The sequence below is a fragment of the Delphinus delphis genome, chromosome 2 (assembly GCF_949987515.2).
Source record: "Delphinus delphis chromosome 2, mDelDel1.2, whole genome shotgun sequence".
In the NCBI taxonomy this organism is placed as follows: domain Eukaryota; kingdom Metazoa; phylum Chordata; class Mammalia; order Artiodactyla; family Delphinidae; genus Delphinus; species Delphinus delphis.
Window position 1 is genome coordinate 161,869,419 of NC_082684.1, and position 20,804 is coordinate 161,890,222.

Below are 20,804 nucleotides of genomic sequence, written 5' to 3' on the forward strand. Positions count from 1 at the left end.
TCACAGTCATGCATTTCTTCGGGCGTCTTGCTGTTCCAGGTCCTTTTAATCATAGCTTTGGAATTGATAACATTATTTGAATTGTTCAGAATTAGAGTCTGCGTGGATTTTTTACACATTGAACCTTTCAGTCAGGCCTTAAAAGGTAAACTGTCAGGCATTTCACACTTCAGTGACCTGGCTTTTGTTGGGCTTTTGGATGCAGTCACAAGTAATAACGTAAGCAGAACCGTGGCATAACAGGACTGGCTGCTCTGAGCACGGTTGCAAAGTGGATGACTGTGCAAGTTATTCATACTGCTTTTCTTTGGGAAACCGGAAAATGGGAGCAGCATCTGACAGAGGAAACCCAGTATCCCAGGGGGTACTCAGAGCATAACTTCAAAGCATTTTCCTGGAGCTGTGGGACTGTGTCCTGGAACATAGCCCTTGAAAATGAGGGGTTTTGAAAGAAATTTTTTTTTCTTATTAAAGGAAGTACACCAAGAAAGAAAAAAATTCCACACAGTACCCTGCCGTAATTGTTTTTACTAAGAAAGTGAAAAGAAGAAAACGCTACAACAATTTAAAAACAAATGAACCCATTGTCTTTATATTATGCTTATAACTCTGTCATCTCCAGGATTCTTTGGTTACTTTATACATTTATATACTGTTATTTTTACATACCTGTCATCTTAATGTGTTCTTTGCATCCAAAAGTTATTCTGTAAACCTTTTGATGTTACTACATTTTATTCTTTTGACTCTAGTACTCCATCAAGTTGACACGGTTAGCCCTTTCCCCATCATTCTAGAGGACGTTGGCACTTTTGTCTTATAAACATGCTAGAGTCTATACTGAAAGTGTATGTGCATGTGTATCACTTTTTATATTTTAAATTATTAGGATGAATTCCTAGTAGCTCGTTTACTAAGTCAGAGGGTAGAAACAGTTTTAATGCTTTTTGATATAGATTGTTAAATTATTTTCCCCCAAGTTATACCAGTTTACAGCCATCTCTGGTCTCTCTTAGCCATCTGCGGTAAGTCTTTGTTCTGTTGTTTTGTTGGGTTAAAAAACTTTTTATTTTCCTGCTTGCTGGTTTACCTTACATTGCTTTAATTTATATTTCTTTGCTAAGTAGTAAAGCTAAACTTTGCTTGGTGGGGGGGTGTTATATTTGCCTTTGGTTTTTTTGCATTCCTGTGGAAGGGGCAGGTGTTCATGCATAATTATCAATCAGACTGGCTGCTAGTCCAAGAGCAGTAAAAGTAGTTAAGGGATAGGGTCAGCGACCTGTGGCTATAGCCGTCTTTGACCAGCTCTGGTAAGGTATAGATTGACGTTGTGAAAACTTTGATTCACAGAAAGCAGTTACATACCTAATGGTTGGAGTGTGAGGTATCCTGCTTGGTATACAGACTCTTACTTCATTTTTCTTTAGAGATTCCAAAGGACACTTAAGCCTCTTTCAGGTCTTCTTATGTCCCTCTCCCCCACTTTTGTGTAGTTTGTAGATCTAGAAATTGTAGGAAATTAAACTGAATATTTTACTAATTCCATGCACAGAAGTTGATTTTCTTAAGAAATAGTTACAGGACATCAAACTCAAAAATTGAGCTGGGGCCTTGTGCAGGATGTTGGTCTTAGCCTTAGGAGAAATAAAAACGATTGAAAAGTTGTAAGCAAGGGGATGACATGGTCAGGATTTTTACAGGTTCACTCAAACCAACACTCAGTGTTGAGGTAACTGAGGCATAGGGATATGCCTGTTTGGCCCCCTCGGAGTCATAGGAGGTAATAGAGATTCCATGGGACAAAGCCTTAATAGCTTTTAGGTGTAGGAATACTTGACACTTTTTGTTTTGAGCACTGTTCATTAAGTATTAATGTATAATTGGTGTGGAGAAAAGTAAGAGTGGATTCTGGGAGTCTGGAGCGGAAGGTGAGGTGCTGGGGGGAGAGGTGGATGTTGAGCATGGAGAAGGGCTGGGCAGGAAGATGCCTTTACACTTATAAATTAGCGGACGATCAGGTGCGTGGCAATGATTAGGCTTTATATGTTGTTTTTCCTTAATATAACATGGTACATTTTATATTTCAGATGAATTTACAACTGATTTTCTGGATTGGATTGATCAGTTCAGTTTGCTATGTGTTTGGCCAAGCAGGTAAAAAAAGTTTCATAGTTGTCTTTTCAGTATCTTGTGACACTTTTGACCACTTTAGATTCCTGGAAAAACCTACATCCCGTCGTCTTGCTCCTTCTGAAAGCCTTGCCGTGGCCTCACCTCCCTCAGAGTTGAGGGCGGGGCCCTTCCAGTGCCTGCAAGGCCCTTTCTCAGGCTCTCCCCCCAGTCACCCAGAGCGACAATGGGAATAGGATGCGCTGCACAGAGCTCTTTGGGGAATATCATCGAGTGTGTAAGTGAGCATAGAGAAAGCAAAGGCGTGTTACATCTTTAGAAGGAAATGAAGTAAGTGTGTAGAACAGTGGACTGTGAACTCTCCACTACTATCTGAAAGAATGAAAGCAGGAACAGTTGGCTTTCCAGAAGCTGTTCTTGCACTTTGATCACAAGTCTTGCAAAATGTTGGCATCATGTAGGAGAGGAATGAAAAATAAAACTGAAAATATATTTAATCCTCTTAGAAACCATGGTGCATCCACATCTGGAATAACGGATGTCCAATTCTGTTCTCCAAATCTCAAAAAATACACTGCATAGAACAATTGTTTGATATTAGGGTGGAAGGACTTAACACACGGAAAAATGAAGAAAGAAACCGTAAGGGACGTTATTGATAAATTTAAATTACATAAAACCAGGAATAACATAAAAAACCAAAGTGTCTGTGTCAAAACACCATCGACAAAATGAGAAACTAAATAAGGATTTAATTTCACTTACAGATGTAGAGCTCTAATAAAAACAGATGAACATGATAATAGAAACTTTGCAGAAGATGAATTAAAAAAAATCTTTGCATTAAAAAAGTGTTTCTTGTTGAGGGTATGGTGAAGTGGTGTGTGTACCCTGCTTGTGGGAGTGTGCGTTTGAACGTTACTGCTGGAGAGAAGTTGGTGTGTATTGAGAATCTTTAAAAGTTAATACTCTTTGCCTCAGTATTTTTTTTTTTTAATTTGTGATAAGGAAATAATCAGTTTTACATTATAAGAACGGTCATCAGAGTGGGTGCATATATATATATGCATGTATGTGTATATATGTGGAGGGTTCGTGTGGCATGTGTGAACTATGCAACTAAAAACAATCTAAATTTATCCATCATTGAAAAGGATACATTAATATAATGGAATATGTAATCATTAAAGCCATGTTTTTGAAGAATTTGGAATGAAACATTTGGATTAAGTATAAAAAGTAGTATATAAAATGTATATCCTTGATTTCATTTAAATAATGTCTGTATGCCTGCTTCCTTGCTATTGTTTTATTTATCTGCTTAGAAGAAAGACTGGGAAGAAATATACAAAAAGTGTTAACAGTAGTTATCTCTTAGTGAGCAGGTTTTGAGTGACTTTTAGTTTGTTCTTTATACTTTTACGTATTTTCCAAATTTTTTATAATGAGTGTGTGTTACAAAAACATACATCGGAGATAGTCCATATTAGTACTTACCACACGGCAGCCGTGCTGATCCTTACATGGATTTAAAGAACCATATGGCGTACTTCGAACACAGACCTGAAAAATCAAGGGGTTGTGGATTGGATGAATGTGGACTTTTCAAGTATTTAACAAACGAAAATGAAAGTGCCTGCTTGAGGGGATGGGGTATGGGCGTGGTGGGGTGAGTTAAATGAAGAGAAATAATACTTTTACCCAGTTGTAAGAACACTCCTGAGAATTAATGACCATCCAACATGAGAGAGCCTGAAATCATGCCTTTGAAAAAAAAGGACAAATGTATAGATTAAGGGTACCTAGTCTTTGCTATAGAAGAGAGATAACTGTGTCTTTTTATGGTTCTCTGGGACAGGATGTTCCAAAATCACCTCTCTCTGGGGGGGGGGGGGTAGGTCTGAATCAGCTTAGTAACGAGGTTCATAGTGTTTATATTTAACGTTTGTATATGTTGTATTATTTGTCATTGTGATCCAGATTTTTCACTGTTCTCTCTCTCTTGAAACTTCAAGTAAAGTGGTCTATTCTTTGTTTCTCCTGACAGATGAAAATAGATGTTTAAAAGCAAATGCCAAATCATGTGGAGAGTGTATACAAGCAGGGCCCAATTGTGGATGGTGCACCAATTCAGTAAGTAAGATTGTTCAGGTCTTCCCATCTATTCTCTAGTCATTTAGTGTTGCCCAAAACGGTATCCTTGGGAAGTGCTCGATGTGACTTTTCACTTCCTCATTGTTGACTGAATAAGCGTCAGCTCTGTGTAATCCTGTGTGATGCTCTGGAGCTGTGCTGCCCAGCACAGGGCATGCTAGGCATATGTGGTGATGTTGACACCTGAGATATGGGTGGTCCGAACTGAGAATTGCCGTCAGCCTTAAATACATACCAGAGATTGAAGACTTAGCATTTCAACGTTAATGATTTTTGAAATCACTGACATTTTGTATATATTATTAATTTCCCGTTTCTTTTTTTTCTTCCTCTCAGCGTGGCTACTAGACAATTTAAAAATACATACGTAGCTCACCTTTGTAGCGTGCATTGTTTCTATTGGACAGCTTCCCAAAAACCTCTAGCCATTTCATTGGACTGTTTTAGATTTTTCCCTTTTTTTATGATGGGAGAGGTATACATTAACCTGCCTAATTGTGTTTTAATTAAACTAATATACACTTGATTTGCATCCTAATCAAAGCCCATTGAGGTTAGGCTTTAAATTTTATTCACTCTTGTCATCTCTGTACGTTGCTCAACATGGTACCTTCCACAAAGCTTACTGAATATTGAATGGATGAATGAATGAACAGATGAATGCTAAGTTGGTACTGGAGGTAACGGGAAGTCATTTTGAGGGTATATAATTTATTTACAGAGTGAATAATATCAGAAGGTCAAAGGCTTATTGTTTGTTTTTACTCAGGCGGTTGACCCCGCAGTCAAGTGCCTGTTTTGTGGGCGTTACTGGTCAAATGTCAGATATTTCGTGTGATTTGACCTATGAAAGACAAAATGAGAAGTTTTCGTTTTGTTATTTTAAAAATTTTCTACTGGCACCTTCTGTCCTTCTAAAAACGGTATTCTGGAATTAAATTGGAGACAGTGAAGGAAATAGGGAGTGCCTTGAGTTTGTCTCGGACTGGGCTTACTTCGCTGAAACGCTTGGTTTTCTTACCTGGAAAATGAGCATGATCTGCCTCCTTTATCTCTGTTCTTACGAGAATCAAATGAACTTAAGGCAGTTTCACTTAGAAGATTATGATAGTGGTACGTGCTGTTCTCAACAGCAGCGTCCATTTTCTGAGGGTTACAGTTTATCTGGGGTTTAGGGTTATCCTAGCCAAACTGTTCTTTCAGTAATTTAGCCATCTTTATGGCATAATTCTTAAACTATTACAGGTATTTGGGGATATCTTCAGTGAAATTTTACTTGAGTGTTGTGATCTTAGTTTCCTGGATTGGCTGATATTTGGAAGCGGATCCTGCACTGGGCCCCTGTGCTCTGGCAGCATTTTAGGTTTGACCACACATAAAAGTTGTGCAGCTTTGAACTGTTGGGCCCATGGTTCTCCCTTCCAGTTTTTCTAAGTACAGAAAGGCTCTCATTTAGTACTATGTTTCCTTTAAAAGATAACTGATCAAAACCATTTTGTAATCTTTGTATATAAATACCTCACTTTATTCAGCACCATGAAATTGGTAGATAATAAACAACCATACAAAACATAGAGTGACCCCAAATGAAAGGCATTTCCTCATTTTCCCAATGTCAAGATTTTAAAAAAGATTTTTGAAAAAAAAAAAAAAAAGATTTTTGGCCAACTAAATACAAATTTTTAGGGGTATATGTGAAAAAGTTAGATGTCTATTAGGAGTACACATTTTAAAATGATACACATATACATGGATACACCGTCATTGTTCCCCTTCCTCACATTTATGAAAAACATATTTAGAACCTTTACATGCATCTTAACAGCAGTGTTTTTGCTTTCACTTAGTCATCTGATAAAAAGAGCACAGTTTAAAATCACGTCACTAGTGGAAATTTTACCCCGTGCCACAAGTACCATTCACACACCATTACAACGTTTTTTATTTTAAAAAAAATTCACCCTGTATATATTTTTGACCCTGTCGTATAATCACTTACTATGTTTTTTTAAAAAAATAAGTTCTAGAAGGCTTGATTACAATAATAGCCAATACCTAAAATATTTTTAAAGCTCCAAGAGTACTTACTAAATCTGTGGTAAATTTCTTGTTCTCCTTTTTAAGAAAGGTTTTAGGGTGACATGTTTTCCCTATACACTGAGTTCAAAATATCGTGAAGGATGCTGCTACATAATATGAGAGACTCTAAGAATTTCTCTAAGGGAAATTTTGGAAAAAATATTTATCTGATATTTGGTTATATATATTATTAGTGGCTCTTAACCATGCTACATAAGTAATTTCACAAAAGAAATTTGAGTAGATACTCTGAATTTGAACATGAAACGGTTAAAATGTACACTTAGGTCAGTCCTCTAAGTGTTACTAAAGTAATACGGTACTAGTAATACATTAGCAGTAACGGTGTTACTTTCAAGGCAAAATGTTTGTTTATCTGTTTTGTTTATTATGGTTTGGATGAAGGGAGCGTTTTGTTTAAAAACCAGAAATGAAATACGTTAGATGTGTTACCTGATTTTTGCAATTTAATTAGTTATTTGCAGTTACGATTATGTAAAAGGTTTGACCACTATACTTTTTATTTATACCTATATTTTACATGTCACTTAGACATTTTTACAAGAAGGAATGCCTACTTCTGCTCGATGTGATGATTTAGAAGCCTTAAAAAAGAAGGGCTGTCATCCAGATGACATCGAAAATCCCAGAGGCTCCAAAGATATAAAGAAAAATAAAAATGTCACCAACCGTAGCAAAGGAACAGCAGAGAAGCTGCAGCCAGAAGATATTACTCAGATCCAACCACAGCAGTTGGTTTTGCAGTTACGATCAGGTACAGAAATCTGCTTCTATGAATGCCTTTGTGTCTACTTGAGCTTTTTGACAACTTTATGTAAATTTCTGTTGAGGGTTCATTTTCACATGTGGACTGACACTCAAACAGAAATGTTGAATACATTAACTTTTAGATATTTTTGGAGGTGTAACAATTTGTAAGACACATGTACCTGAAGTAAATGTTACCTGTGTCTAATGTAAATTCTGTTAAAGATTCAGAAAGTATTAGATTTAATGTGTTTTTAAAGATAAAAATGTCCATCTTCTGGTATAATTACATAATATAAAGACAACATTTTAATCTATTTTTTCCTTTGTTTTTGTTCAGTATTGATAAAATATTAAGGTTTTCATAAGAATCTGGAGCAGTCCTGCATCTGGGAAAAAGAAAGAAGAAACAAGCCCCCTTTCTCCTCTTGTTTCCCACCCCTTCCTCTCAGAGGACTGTCCCGTGCCTGCCTGCCTCCCCACCGCCCCTTCCCCTTCTGCTCTGTCTTCAGCCTGGTGCCAGCAGCCTTCCACTTCTAGAGCTGCTCTGGCAAAGCTCTGCTGGCACCTGGAACCACCAGGCCTGGTGGACCCTCGTCAGGCCTTTTTTTTTTAACCTTCCTGTCCAAGCGATGCCTTCGAGCTTCTTGAAATGCTCTCCTTGCGGCTTCTGTGATAACATTCCTACTTTTCTTCTTATCTCTTAACAGTGCTTTCCAGTCTCCTTTCTGTGTCTTTTTTCTTCCTTCCTCTTTGTAGTCCACTTAATTGTTGGTTTTCCTCTCATGGCTTTAAAGCCACTTGTGGGCTGTAACACAGACTTTTAAGCTCCAAACCCAGTTATCCAACTGTCAACTAGAAGTCTATATAGAGAAAATCTGCAAGTTAAAAATTTAATGACTTTTCACCCAGACCTCTTCCTTCTCGTGTATTTTCTGAGTGGATTATATCTCACGCCTCTGGTACATCTCTTCTCCTTCCCCATTGTTTCAGATCCTTATCATCTTTTTGTTAGATTTTTGCTATAGTTTCTTAACAAGTTTCTTTGTCTCTATAATCATCTCTAAAACTATTCTTCAGGTTTTCTACAGTGAAAATCAGGTTATGTTATTCACTGCATATAGTGCATCCCATTAAACAAAGAAGAGTCTTCACTTTATAACGTTAGTCTCTAGAAAGTCTGGTGTACCCTGGAGTGTATCTGCCTCACCCACCCAGTCTAGTTTACGTTGTTCTGGCTGTCTGTTTTCTTCTGTCATAGTTACCAACCCACTGTTTGCCTGTCTTGCCTGCTGTGGATGGGGAATGCTGTCTTTTTCACCATCCCCGGGGCCTGGCATTTTAAGTATTTGTGATTGAAATGAGTACACTTCCATTTATTCAGTTACCTGTGGAATGCCCAGGTTTTTGTAAAAACTATGTCGATAATACAGTTTATAGTGTTACCTTATCGATCGAATTAACTTGGTTTTGCTCGTTCGCTTTTTGATTGCTGGCAAGCTAATTTTCTTCTCTAATCTCTGTTTAATTAGGGGAGCCACAGACATTTACATTAAAATTCAAGCGAGCTGAAGACTATCCCATCGATCTCTACTACCTTATGGACCTCTCCTACTCTATGAAAGACGACTTGGAGAATGTGAAAAGTCTTGGAACTGATTTGATGAATGAAATGAGGAGGATTACTTCAGACTTCCGAATTGGTAGGGATTTTGAGAAAATTAATAGTTTCCATTTGTATAAATACTGGCAGTGTTGTTCTTCACCACATGCATGTGAGATAAATAGGCCAGGTTTAGTCTTTTCTTTTTGAGAGAACTGATACTCCTGTCACACGTCTGATAATTTTTCCGCCTCCTTGTTCCTCTGTTACTGTAGGCGATCATGTTATTTGACACACCTTACACCACATGGGTAATAAAATGCATGTTTTCACAGGAATTTATGCATTGGTTTGTTGATATATTTTATAAACATGTTGATTACAGTTTTTTTTATTACTAGTTCGTATGACCACACCTGCCTATACAGCCTTAATCTCACATCAGACCTGGATTTTTCATACAGTGATCTCCTTTCCAAACCTAATTATTAAAACCCTTATTATTTCTTATTAAAGAAAAAGATTGACTTACAGGCGGTAATGTACTTGATTTTTTTCATGCAGTTTATCCATCCGTCCATCCATCTACCCTCCATCTGTCATCACTGTGTGTGCATTTTCCTTCACAGGGTTTGGCTCATTTGTGGAGAAAACCGTGATGCCTTACATTAGCACAACACCAGCTAAACTCAGGAACCCTTGCACAAGTGAACAGAACTGCACCAGCCCATTTAGCTATAAAAATGTGCTCAGCCTTACTGATAAAGGGGAGGTATTTAATGAACTTGTTGGTAAACAGCGCATATCTGGAAATTTGGATTCTCCAGAAGGTGGCTTTGATGCAATCATGCAAGTTGCAGTTTGTGGAGTGAGTGCATTCATTTTCTACAAAAGGATATTATTTGTATGAATTTTGAGTGTGATTTTGCTGTCAGGAGAAATTACCTTAATTACTGTAGCATACTTGACTAATCCCTAAGTTCCCTCCAACTACAAATGCTTTATAAAAGCATAGTTAATCGTTATGCCCCTATCTAAACCAGGCAGTTAGTTCATTTACACAGGGTTCTAAAAGCCAGGATGCTCACCGCTTGAAACAGTGGGGCAGTTTAGCTTCAGCTGGTGCTCTAGGTGTTTAGAAGAGGCCCAGGAACCCTAGCTTTCCGGCTTCGTGCCTGAGATGGAGTTGGGGTTATCTGGGACGTCTCCAGGAGCATTAAAAGTGCTCTCAGACACCATTTTCCTCTGGTCAGTTTTCTTCTGCTTATCATCTTTGAGAGTTATCTTCCCCATGTCTTAGTCATTCAAAAAGAAAGAACTTTTTAAGTCTTAGTTTGAAAGCTATATGAGAACAGGTATTTTGAGAAGTCATATAATTGTAATTTTAATTGCAAGATTTTCAGTAGTAGTAAGCTGATCTCCATTGGACTAGTGGTTAGAATTTTATGACCCATTTACCAGGTGATGATTTTGAGGTGACCTTTTAATGATTCAGCTGAAGCTGAAACTAGAAAACATTGTGAGGTAGATAAAGTTTAAGTACCGGTCTCATTCCCCCCCCCCCGCTTTTTCCCTAGAGTACCCCTATGCTCTAGAAGACCTTCCTTGATTCCAGATGCTTCTTAATGGTTATTTTCCAACCAATTTTTAATGTGTAACTTGATACCCAAGATGATAATATGATATAGTGTTTAAGAGAACAGTCCTTAGACTGTTAGGAAATGGCTTCAGATGTTCCCATCACTGCTCATCTACTAGGCAATTTCCTTGCCATTCTAGAGGGCTGTTTCCTTCTCCTTAAGGGATAATAACAGATAAACCTCATAGGGTTGTTATGAAGTTTAAATACGGTAATCCATATACAGTGCCACTAAGCCCCCAGCAAATACTAACTATTAGATTATCGTTACTCTTGATCTCTCACTGGGGTAGTTGCAATTTAAGGATAGTCTCTGCTTTTAAAGGGGAAGAGAGTGATATTCCAGGTAGCGCCCAGCCTGATGCTTGTTTTCTTTCCAGCCATTCATTTGTGATCCTGTTAGCAGCTCTCTGTGGAGAGAGCATTCTCTGGGCTGCCTGTACCTGTGCCTTAGCCTTGGGATTAAAACAAACCATAGCATCTGTGGCCGCTACTCTCGGCTTTCCTCATGTTGACTGAGAGTAACTGTTCCACTTCTCTACATGAAAAAGAGACAGACATTCCACTTGGACTGCCGGCATTAATACACTTAATTCCTGCCTTCAAGGATTTTATAGTCTTATGAAGATATATACAGATATAATTGAGTATTTAGACAGATGTGATTATAAAATTACCATATTAGAGGATTTTACTGCTACTTTAAATTCTTTGCTGAATAAAGTGGAAAATAAAATAAATGAATAAATAAGCAGTACTGATGGGTTAGAATGGGTGGAATTAAGCAGGGCAAGTCTTTGGAGAAGGTACTTTTTTCTGTAATTAAAAAAGGAAGGCCTAATGTGGTGGCTGATAAAGGAAGTATACGCTACGGAAGGTGGAGCAAGGATGGATGGGAATGAGACAGTGATATTTGGGCCAAGATGGGTGTGGGCTGAGACATCTGCATTTACTCATTAAGCACCTACTATGTGCCAAGCACTGTGCTGCCCGCTGAAGATAAGATGAAGCACAAAACCTGATGGTGGTCCCTGCCCTGCACAGAGCGAGTGTACTTTCTAATGGGGAGAGAGACATGGACTTTAAAAGATACAGTTTTTAAAAAAGAGCTGAGAGAGGTGGACAGCCAGGCAGGGTGGAGTTCTACAGTGGGGTGGGGAGTTTTATTCAGTGGTCTCTGTGCCCTCACCCTCAAGGATATTGGCATCGTGAAAAGAGAAGGTACGGAATTAGGTTGAGATACAGTGGTAGCCTACATAAAGATGAAAAGATTTATGCTGAATTGTGGGTAGTATTTTAAAATTGAAATCCTTTTCTTTTTGAGTCATTGATTGGCTGGAGGAATGTGACACGGCTGCTGGTGTTTTCCACGGATGCTGGGTTTCACTTTGCTGGAGATGGGAAACTTGGTGGCATTGTTTTGCCAAATGATGGACAGTGTCACCTGGAAAATGATGTGTACACGATGAGCCATTATTATGTAAGTGCTTAGCTCCTTACGTATTGAATGGATGCAGGTTGAGCTTAGCGTCTAATGCTAAGAGTGTTGTGGGTGACTGGCTTGTGGGTTCGTCAGGGTTTGGGGTTTTGTTATTTTGGTAAGTTGGGCCCTGACCTAATGTGCAGGAAAGCGCGTGCTGCTGTTTTGAGGCTCTGGCTTTGTGCTTGCTTCCTTCCCTGTAGATGAGGGCCCGGGGGTGAAGGGAGCTGCTGACTCCCGACTCTGCGCCTCAGCCCAGAGCTCTGTCTCCTCTCACTCGCGTACGTCAAGGGGTAGCAAGCTTGATATTATGTCTAATCAAATCATTTGTATAGTCTTAACACTCCTTGTCTTATTTATACATGATTTAAGAAAGCAGGCACCCTGCCTCTGCTGAAAATAAAGATTGGCAAATTATTCAAGGTCTGAAAGAAATCTAAACCTTGCTGAATCTTGGTCTTTTTCTTAAGTGATACGGAGATAATATAACCTTTAATTACTGGCAGTTCTTTACTTTCATTGTTCTGACATTTAATATACACAGATAATCTTGCTCTTTAAAGTCTTTTTATTATGGAAATTTAAAATTTACATACAAAGATAGAAGAGGATTAGAAACCCACTAGACAGCACCCACTTCAGCAATAATTTGTGTTGTTTCAAGCAGTCTTTTGTAAGTAATCCAGTTGATATCTGCAAATCATTATTTTCAGCAAGTATTGAAAACCTGGAGTAGATTGGATGTAATTACATACTAAATTTTATTACTTAATTTCTTAGGATTATCCTTCTATTGCTCACCTTGTCCAAAAACTAAGTGAAAATAACATTCAGACGATTTTTGCAGTTACTGAAGAATTTCAGCCCGTTTACAAGGTAAATATATACATGTGAGATCAAAAGAGGAACACATTTCTAGACCCTTTTTGTTTAGTCATTAGAGGCAAAATGATATGTCTGAATTGAAATGCGGGAAAATGTCACCAGCTAAAAAAAAAAGTGGTGTATATTAATTTTAGTTACATTGTAAAGCTAGTTGTTTTTAGGTCTGACTCCTTAAGTTTATTTAGGAAATGTATCGAGAACTGTTATTTAAAAATAAATAGTAAGTACTCAGTAGATGCTAATTAGTTGAATGAGCAGTACTTGTATTTCATGTTTTATCTTTTAATTGCAGGAACTGAAAAATTTGATCCCTAAGTCAGCAGTAGGAACATTATCTGCAAATTCTAGCAATGTAATTCAGTTGATCATCGATGCATACAATGTGAGTGCATTTTAAATAAGATCTGTTTTGGGCAATACCCTGTGGAGAATACTTTTCTCAAAAAAAGTAAAAGTCCTTTCATACACAATTTAGCAAGCCCCAGAAGACAACATAAAACTTAAATTCTGCATCTGGAGGAAAAACTCATATTCTCTTACAAATACATAATGATCTGCAGAGCAAAATGTCACAAAGGCATGTGGGGAAAATTTCTAAATTCTATTTTAATGTTGTTAAGTAATAGGTCTCCTTGTTGGAAAGCAAGTGTGAAACAACTTATATTTAGATTTATAGGATGACCTCAGTCTTCTTTTTCCACCCCTTCTTTTTATAGATTCATCTATTTTGATGAATTGTGCCAGAAAAGCTTTTTTATTTTGCTAATTCTTCTCTTGACATATATTCAGGGTATATAGTTCTCTGTTTTCAAGAGGTACACACAGTCATATATGCATGTACCATAAAGTATATATGAATGTATTTACATATATTTGACTTACCATTTTAATAAGATAAGATTTTTTTCCCCCCAGATTGGAAGGAAGTTGAAATTAAGGAGGAATTTTCTCCATCTTGAGCTTTAGTTCAGAGTACTTTAGTGATACTCATTCACCGTTGGTCAATAACTGTTGTAAGTCGTCTGGAGGCCTTTGTAATATGACAGTAACCATCCTGTACTTGTGTACACCACCCCAGCCTTTTGATGGGTTGAATTTTAGATATTTTCTACCTCATGCTAGGGGTTCCCAGAATTTTTTGGAAAGACCCTACTTGAAGAGAGAGGTTTTTACAGAGATTTTCTAGATTCTGGTTGTTCCCTGTCTCTCCCATAGCTGTTTTGTTCTCTGTCTTTACAGCATATCTTAATGCTTTCCCAACTCCATCCATGCAGGAGTGTGACCAGGAGAGAGCTTGCTGCTGCAGCCTTCTCCATTGGTCCTGAGCAATCTGCTGTTCTAAAAACACAGTGCCTTGAATCCTCCCACTTCAGGTTTTCTTTTTTTGGGGGGTGAGGGCGCAGGGCTGCAACTGCGCCTCAGCAGATTTGTTCCCAGACAATGTAGTAGATCATTTACTTTAGTCCCTAGTGAGCTGGAAGTTGGTAGGGTCAGAGGAGAGCTGTGTTGCCACTGGGGGAGGAAAGTGTTCTGAGTTCTTAGGACTCCTCATAATTAATATCAGCCCTCTGTGCTGTATCATCATTAAAATTTCAAACTCAGTAATTAAACCATAAATACTTTTTTCAGTCATGTACATTATTTTGAAGAATTGATCCTTATTAATTAGAGCCCATTTCTCTGGGTTTTGTGTTTTCTGGTCACTCAAGATTTGGCTTCAGATATTTTATTTAAATGATACTGTTTCTTAACAGTTCATTTTACCCATTGGATTTATGCATTCAACTTATTTTATAGTAGCATTTGTTTGCCTTTCCTCTGTTTAATAGTCTTTCTTTTAGTCCTTGTCTTCAGAAGTCATTTTGGAAAACAGCAAATTACCAGAAGGAGTAACAATAAATTACAAGTCTTACTGCAAGAATGGGGTGAATGGAACAGGGGAAAATGGGAGAAAATGCTCTAATATTTCCATTGGGGATGAGGTATGTTACATAAACGTTTTCTGAAGAAAAGAAAAAACTGCTTGTTTACAGGCAATGTAGTTTATAATTTGAGAAACAGTTAAAGAAATATAATTTGGAGTGGCTTTTTGCAATTTTTTTAGTAGATTTAAATTGCTTAGTTGTTAACTTATCTTCTTGTTTTCCCTTAAGGTTCAATTTGAAATCAGCGTAACTTCAAATAAATGTCCAAATAAGAATTCTGAAACCATTAAAATTAAGCCTCTGGGCTTCACTGAAGAAGTAGAGATTATTCTTCAGTTCATCTGTGAATGTGAATGCCAGAGTGAAGGCATCCCTAGCAGTCCCAAGTGCCATGATGGCAATGGGACCTTTGAATGTGGAGCCTGCAGGTGAGCTGGGGCTGTGGAGAGTGACGGGGTGTGGGGGGACTGCGGCTGGGACGGCTGCAGGGGCAGGCTCTGTTTGGGCGTCCAGAGAGATTCTGTCTACTGGAGCAAATAAATGATTGTTCCAGCCACTGTTGCTCACCACAAGATCAATTTGATGATCTTGTGTGTGCTATTTATGGAAAGCTCTTCCCTGCCTTTTTTTTTTTCTTAGGCAGACTGTCCTTTACTGTAAAATAAAAGCTTTTATAGCCATCTAAGATGTATATTTAACAAATGGTTAAGGTAGCATTTGGGTTTTCCTCTCATCATAGCAGTCTGAATTCTCTAGAGCTAAATAAGCTTATATAAAATAATAGTGATTGTATCTGGGAAATGGAATTAGGAAGCAGTAAAGGATGTTCACTGTGTATTACATGTACTTCTGAATCGCTGGAATAGTTTTTAAAAAACCAATATACTTTGTAAAATTGAAAAGAAAACAGTATTCTCAGAACATAGAATCTACTACTAACAAAACTATAGTCAGATTATTTTAAATTTTATTTTCATACTGTGATTACTTTTTAATTAAAAATTAAAATTGAATGTACTCTGAATAATCTTTCTCCTTGAAAGAATAGGAGGAGGGAAGAATATTTTAAAAGAATAGGAGGAGGGAAGAATATTTTGATGCAGATGTCAGCCCCAAATGACTATGCTTTGAAGCGTTTTTAATCATGAGAAAAATAGATGGCTGTATTTTGCCATCAGTTATTAGCTTTCTATTGTAAATAACAATTAAAATGTTACATTTTTAAATTTTCCATGTCATACATGTCCTGACTGAATTGTGTAGATCCATTTTTAGTAAAATATTACTTAACTGAAAGATCATCTTGAAAATGCTTTGCCTTCCTTCTTTTTGCGTATTTACCAGATACAGAACTAGTTTCTTCAATGCCTGAACACTAGGTGTTCTAAAAATATGCAGTGTGGCTGAAAAGTCTGGATCCATAGGATAAATTTATTTTTAAACAGTATGTTAGTTATATTTTCAAATGATAGGCTCAGTATGTTTTTCTTCAACTTCCATGCACCTTTTGGGGTGTGTTTATTAGATTAACAATTGGACGGTTGCTTCACCTATAATAGCAAATGTAATAAATAGCATATCATTTGAAAACATAGCACTTTTAAAAATAAGTTTATCCTATGTTTCTAAATGTCTTGTTCACCTGTTCATTGCTAGATTGTATTTTCATCTTGATCAAAATGGTCACTTTCCTGAAGAGGGCTTTTTTTCCTGGGCCCCTGTGTAGATTCCATATGGATTTGAATGGCTCTGTGTGTGTGCATAGGTACACTTTTGTGCACGTCTGTGACGTGTGGCATGACATGTAATAAAATGGTAGTTTGAAGATAATGTTCATAGTCTTACTTCCTCTCCCAGTCTTTCTCACAGCATGATTTGTTACTTTCACTTATTTTTATTTTATGTGACTGAAATTTTGGACTCTGTTTAGGTGCAACGAGGGACGTGTTGGGAGACATTGTGAATGTAGCACAGATGAGGTGAACAGTGAAGATATGGACGCTTACTGCAGGAAAGAGAACAGTTCAGAAATATGTAGCAACAACGGAGAATGTGTCTGTGGACAGTGTGTGTGTCGGAAGAGGGATAATACAAACGAAATTTATTCTGGCAAATTCTGCGAGTGTGATAATTTCAACTGTGATAGATCCAATGGCTTAATTTGTGGAGGTGAGAAGGGGTCTGAAAATGGTTATAAAATGTGGTCCTATCTAATACAATAAAAAATCCTGAGTTTGCTTAGTGGATAAATAGAAAAAGGGCAGCATTGAGGGTCACTCCATCCCACAGACAGCCTTTCTTACATGTTATTGCTTGTTTTCTCTTTTCGGTCAATGCTCTGATTTTACATTTTTACCATTGTTATGAGAAATGATATTTTTTATTGGCAGGAAATGGTGTCTGCAAGTGTCGTGTGTGTGAATGCAACCCTAACTACACGGGCAGTGCCTGTGACTGTTCTCTGGACACTACCTCCTGCACGGCTGTGAATGGGCAAATCTGCAATGGCCGGGGCGTCTGTGAGTGTGGCGCCTGTAAGTGTACAGATCCCAAGTTCCAAGGGCCGACCTGTGAGATGTGCCAGACGTGCCTTGGAGTCTGTGCCGAGCATAAGTGAGTATTTCCGAATTGCTTGAAATGGGTGAGAACTCGCTGTCTGTTGGCCTCTGTATCAGCACACAATACAGAGAACAGCGCTAACATCAGGTTACGCTGTAAATAAACTGTCACATTGAAGCCCAGTTTTTAAATCTTAAAAATTATTTCTCAGTAGCTGGTGTTTGTCACATGATACTGAAATGTGTCGTACGAGAGTGATGGTACAATTATTTCAATCTGAGTTTGCTATGTAAGTGAATCCATGTGGTAACCTTTGTTAAATTAGCATTACCAATTGCTTAATTAACTATCTTTTGACTAAACTAAATAAAATTGAGTTTTGTCCCTTGAAGAAAGGACTACTATTGTACCAGCAACACGTTTCAAAAGTTATTTTGGCTTTAAATTGTGTATTAAATATCTGATAGGGCTAGTTTTATTTTCCTACTCTTATTTCTTTTGGAGGATTTTAGTTTGAGCTGTAATAAATCTATAATATCACTTGGGAAACTAGCATCTTTATGTTCAGTTTCCCCATCCAGAAATATGTTTCTTCATTTATTTATATCTTCTTCTATTGCTCTTGGCTTAATGTGGTTAAATTTTGAGTCTAGCACACAAAATAATCTTTAAGCAAATATTATTTTAAATAATAAATGTAATCATTTGCATTTTAATAGGGAATGTGTTCAGTGCCGAGCCTTCAACAAAGGAGAAAAGAAAGACACGTGTGCTCAGGAATGTTCACATTTCAACATTACCAAGGTTGAAAATCGGGACAGGTTGCCCCAGCCAGGCCAGGTGGATCCCCTGTCCCATTGTAAGGAGAAGGACGTTGATGATTGCTGGTTCTACTTCACATATTCAGTGAATGGGAACAATGAGGCCACTGTTCATGTTGTAGAGACTCCAGGTAGAAATCTGATCATTTCAAAATTCTTTGCATTTTCTTTTATGTCTTTTTACTGCTTAGGGCTATTGGCAGTTGCCCTAATATCTAGGAACAGCTGCCAGCTGGACTATTATATGTCCAAGTTGGGACACTTTTAATCTCTCAAAGCTTAAACTAGTATTTAATTAATAAGTAAGGGAAAGTGAAAGCAGGTTTTAAGTTTTCTGAATGGGGAGTCCGAGGAGTAAATGTAGTAGCCCACATAGAGCCCTCAGCAGGGCGCCTGGCCGTAGGCTCTCGGTAAGAGCACCATCATTATTAATGATATTTAAATATGAGTTGATTTTAGGTTTGGACACTGGGAAAGATAATTTGTTAAAGGATGTTATACAGCGTGAATTTGTTCAGCTTCTCAAAAGATGAAACATTTTTATCTTGGTTTTTCTGGGTGCTTTTAATATACTTTGGAATTTTCTACATTTGTGGTCAGATTTTTATGGGAATGTAAGTTTTAATTTCTCCTGGATAAATATTAGGAATGGATTTTGGAGGCATATAGTTAACTTCAGAAGAAACAGCCAAACTGTTTTTCTAAAGTCTCTATTGTTTTGCATATGTATTTTTCAAATATTGTCTCACAGTCTGTGCCTCCTTGTCTTTTCATTTTCTTAAGTGTTTTCTGAAGACCAGAAGCTTAAATTTTGATGAACTACGATTTACCAGGTTTTTCTTTTATAGATCTTGCTCTTTACTATTATGTCTTAGAACTCTTTGCCTAATTCAGGTTCGTAAGGATTTTTCTCCTGTGTTTTCTTCTAAAAGTTTTATAGTTCTGGTTTTCCATTTAGGTCCGTAACCCACTGTGAGCTGATCTTAGTATATGGAGTGGGGTCCAGTTTTTTATATGTAGATTTCCAGTCGTTCTTGCACCATTTGTTGAAAAGGTTGACCTTTCTCCACCTTGGTTGAAAATGAGATGACCTTATATATGTGGGCCTGTTCCTGACTCTTGATTGTTTTCCATTAATCCAGGCATCTGTCCTTTAGCCAATACCACACTGTCTCAGTTAGTGTTGCTTCACAGCTAGTTGTGAAATCTGGTAATACAAGTTGTCCAACTTTGTTCTTTTCTGAAAGTGCTTTTGAAACACTTTCCTAGTTCTCCTACTTCTTTGTAAATTTTAGAATAAACTTGCTTGATATCTACACGTCCTGCCAGGATTTTGATTGGGATAGCATTGAGTTTATAGATCAAATTGGGGGAGGGACTTCCCTGGTGGTGCAGTGGTTAAGAATCCGCCTGCCAGTGCAGGGGACATGGGTTTGAGCCCTGGTCCAGGAAGACCCCACATGCTGCAGAGTGACTAAGCCCGTGCGCCACAACTACTGAGCCTGCGCTCTAGAGCCCTTGTGCCACAACTACTGAGCCTGTGTGCCTAGAGCCCATGCTCCACAACAAGAGAAGCCAGTGCAGTGAGAAGCCCGTGCACTGCAACGAAGAGTAGCCCCTGCCCGTCGCAACTAGAGAAAGCCCACGCGCAGCAACGAAGACCCAATGCAGCCAAAAATAAAAATAAATTAATTATTTAAAAAAAATTGGGGGAGAATTGACATTTTAACAATGTTGAGTCTTCTAATCCATGAACATGGAATCTCTCTCCATTTATTCAGGTCTTTTTTTCATCAGTGTTTAATAATTTTTAGCATGTAAATCTTGCACATATTTTCTTAGATTTATACATAGGTATATCATGATTTTTGGTGCTATTGTAGAAAATACCATTTTCTAAATTTCAATTTCCAAATTGTAGAAATCAATTTCTATATAATACATAGAAATACATGACTTTTCTTTATTGATCATGTACACTGGGGTCTTGTAAACCCATGTTACTTCTAGTATCTTTTTTATAGCTTCTTTGGGATAGTGTACATTCACTTACCTTGGGATTTTAATTTCTGTGTGTTTTTTTATGAGACTGCCCAGCTCTTTGTAATTTTGGCTGTACCTTCACATTCTAATCCCTTATGTGCTCATCCTTTGCTTCTTACTTTACAGAGTGCCCCACTGGTCCAGACATTATCCCAATTGTAGCAGGTGTGGTTGCTGGAATTGTTCTTATTGGCCTTGCATTGCTGCTGATTTGGAAGCTTTTAATGATCATTCATGACAGAAGGGAATTTGCCAAATTTGAAAAGGAAAAAATGAATGCCAAATGGGACACGGTAAGTTGGAAATCATGTAAAAAGCAGGGTGATTCATAAAGCAAATGTAACATTTCTAAGACTTATTAGCTCTAAAGCTGATTATTAAAGTCCTTTAAATATTTTATTCTCCCCAAAATTTATTATTCAGAAAACTTGCATTTAGTGAAAAATAGAAAACATCTTAAGTATATCCTATTAAAACAAAACAATTAAGAATGTTTCTTCTGGTTACTGTGGTCATTGTTTTTATTTCCTTAATAATTTTAATCTTAAATCTGCTCTTCTGCCTTTTTTTTCTCATGTAAAATAGAATCCTAAGTAATAGCAAGCTATTCAGTAGAAAGCTTTTTCTGTTTTTCTTTTCCCCCAACAAAGAAACCTAAGTAGAACGCAGCCAGACTCAAAAGGCTACATACTGTATGACTCCACTTATATGACAGTCT

The 20,804-nt window shown here is 37.5% G+C and overlaps 1 protein-coding gene across 3 annotated transcripts in view; it reads left to right on the top strand.

Moving 5' to 3' along the window:
- The window catches only part of ITGB1 (integrin subunit beta 1), a 42,691-nt gene that overhangs the window by 15,408 nt on the left and 6,479 nt on the right, over window positions 1–20,804 (top strand). For all 3 annotated transcript variants that reach the window (XM_060006158.1, XM_060006159.1, XM_060006160.1), the window contains 14 exons: window positions 2,088–2,154; window positions 4,178–4,263; window positions 6,916–7,138; window positions 8,664–8,834; window positions 9,364–9,602; window positions 11,698–11,853; window positions 12,634–12,729; window positions 13,031–13,120; window positions 14,580–14,720; window positions 14,892–15,091; window positions 16,594–16,832; window positions 17,054–17,276; window positions 17,942–18,174; window positions 20,213–20,379. In XM_060006158.1, the coding sequence (XP_059862141.1) occupies window positions 2,088–2,154; window positions 4,178–4,263; window positions 6,916–7,138; window positions 8,664–8,834; window positions 9,364–9,602; window positions 11,698–11,853; window positions 12,634–12,729; window positions 13,031–13,120; window positions 14,580–14,720; window positions 14,892–15,091; window positions 16,594–16,832; window positions 17,054–17,276; window positions 17,942–18,174; window positions 20,213–20,379 (2,331 nt within the window). Of the gene's footprint in view, window positions 1–2,087; window positions 2,155–4,177; window positions 4,264–6,915; window positions 7,139–8,663; window positions 8,835–9,363; window positions 9,603–11,697; window positions 11,854–12,633; window positions 12,730–13,030; window positions 13,121–14,579; window positions 14,721–14,891; window positions 15,092–16,593; window positions 16,833–17,053; window positions 17,277–17,941; window positions 18,175–20,212; window positions 20,380–20,804 lie in introns of those variants that run through there.